The 1,404-nt window shown below is 40.7% G+C and overlaps 1 protein-coding gene across 1 annotated transcript; it reads left to right on the forward strand.

Moving 5' to 3' along the window:
* The first annotated feature begins 469 nt into the window (after positions 1-469).
* Tsp_14525 (conserved hypothetical protein) lies at positions 470-1,103 on the forward strand. Its single transcript, XM_003367461.1, has 2 exons — positions 470-498; positions 596-1,103. Exons 1-2 carry the CDS (start codon positions 470-472, stop codon positions 1,101-1,103), a joined length of 537 nt encoding a protein of 178 aa, XP_003367509.1.
* Positions 1,104-1,404: the final 301 nt, after the last annotated feature.

Below are 1,404 nucleotides of genomic sequence, written 5' to 3' on the forward strand. Positions count from 1 at the left end.
GAATTGGTGAATTGCCCATTGCTGCGCGGTGTGATGTACAGTGTGAGGACATTTGTGAAAGAAAGGGGGAGAGTTCCTTTAGGATAAGTAGGCAGTTGGGGACTTCTTGTGGGTAGAATAGATGGGATGTAATGTGAGATTATAAATGATTTCGTTTCTGGAGCATGTTGGCATTGGGGTCAGGTTATCAGCTTGCTCAGTTGTCTCTATCAGTATAGAATAAAGATATTATAGCAGATCGGGAGCGAAAAAACAAGAGAAGTTCGAATTACAGCAACAGAAAATGCGTATAGCATATAATGGTTAGGGAATACTTCATGTGGTGTGATATGACTGAAATACAGCGTTCATAAATTCTCAGAGGTCACGTGAGTCGAATACGGCAATAAAAGGGACGATCTTTTGTTCAGTCGTAAGTCCAACGAAGCCCCCCAGTTATGGTTCTACCCCTGAGTATGATTCTAGAAGGATGCAGCGGGAAAGACGTGGGGGTGGAAAGTAATAAATTAGATAGATATGTGTTTAATATAAGTAATCCAGTTTTCAGAGTTGATTTCATCACATCGCAATGCATTTGATTCTCTTATATTTGCAGACGTCTTGAATATACTGAAGATGATATCCGTCGCAGTGCTGCTGAACGGTACGATTATCGACCGGATCACCGATCGTCTTACAGCGGCCGTGGGGATCATCGACCCTCTCGAGGTGAAATGAACGTTGGCCGTACTGCGGATGGACGTCGCGGACCACCGTCTCCACGTCGAGGTAGAAATGATTTGCATCCTTCGGCGTCTCGTAATAATTCATCTTGGACAATTGGGAGTCGAACCAGTGGAAATGGTTATGCACAGTCTAGTGGTCATGGTGGTCAAGCATGGTCTAGCTCTGCTGGAAGTTCTAGTGCAATGCCTTGGAATCGTTCTGCATTGACTCAAGGCAGTGGAAGTGGTGGCGGTGGCGGACCACCCGGTACCAGTGGGGGTGGTGGTTGGCAACCAGGCGGTAGTTATGGACCACCAGCAAATTCTGGCTATGGTAGCAGTGATCGTTTTACTAACTACAACAAGTACGCGTCAAGTTCTGCCAGTCGACGCTATTAGTGTTTTTATAATAGTTATCTGTATTCCGAAATATATCCTTCAGAATATATATATATATATATATATATTCATTTTTTACATCTGGTTTATGAATTTTTTTCAGCATGAGGAAATTATATACACGAAGAAGGCACTTTTATACTGCAGTTTCTATCTTGTATATATAATATACAATTTATATTATATATTGTTGCAGTTATATTAGATTTTGAAATTTGTTTATTGTGTGTAGTATTTATTTTCTTCATTATTTTAATCATTATAGTTGCTTCTCTTCTTGTGGTTTCATATCATTTTGTCA

Source organism: Trichinella spiralis (assembly GCF_000181795.1).
Source record: "Trichinella spiralis strain ISS 195 chromosome Unknown Scfld4235, whole genome shotgun sequence".
In the NCBI taxonomy this organism is placed as follows: domain Eukaryota; kingdom Metazoa; phylum Nematoda; class Enoplea; order Trichinellida; family Trichinellidae; genus Trichinella; species Trichinella spiralis.

Excerpts from the sequence above, each read along its gene's own strand:
- Tsp_14525 (XM_003367461.1), top strand. The coding sequence starts at position 470 with ATGCAGCGGGAAAGACGTGGGGGTGGAAA. Across the intron at positions 499-595 it reads GAAAGACGTGGGGGTGGAAA|ACGTCTTGAATATACTGAAG; the intron begins GTAATAAATTAG and ends TTATATTTGCAG.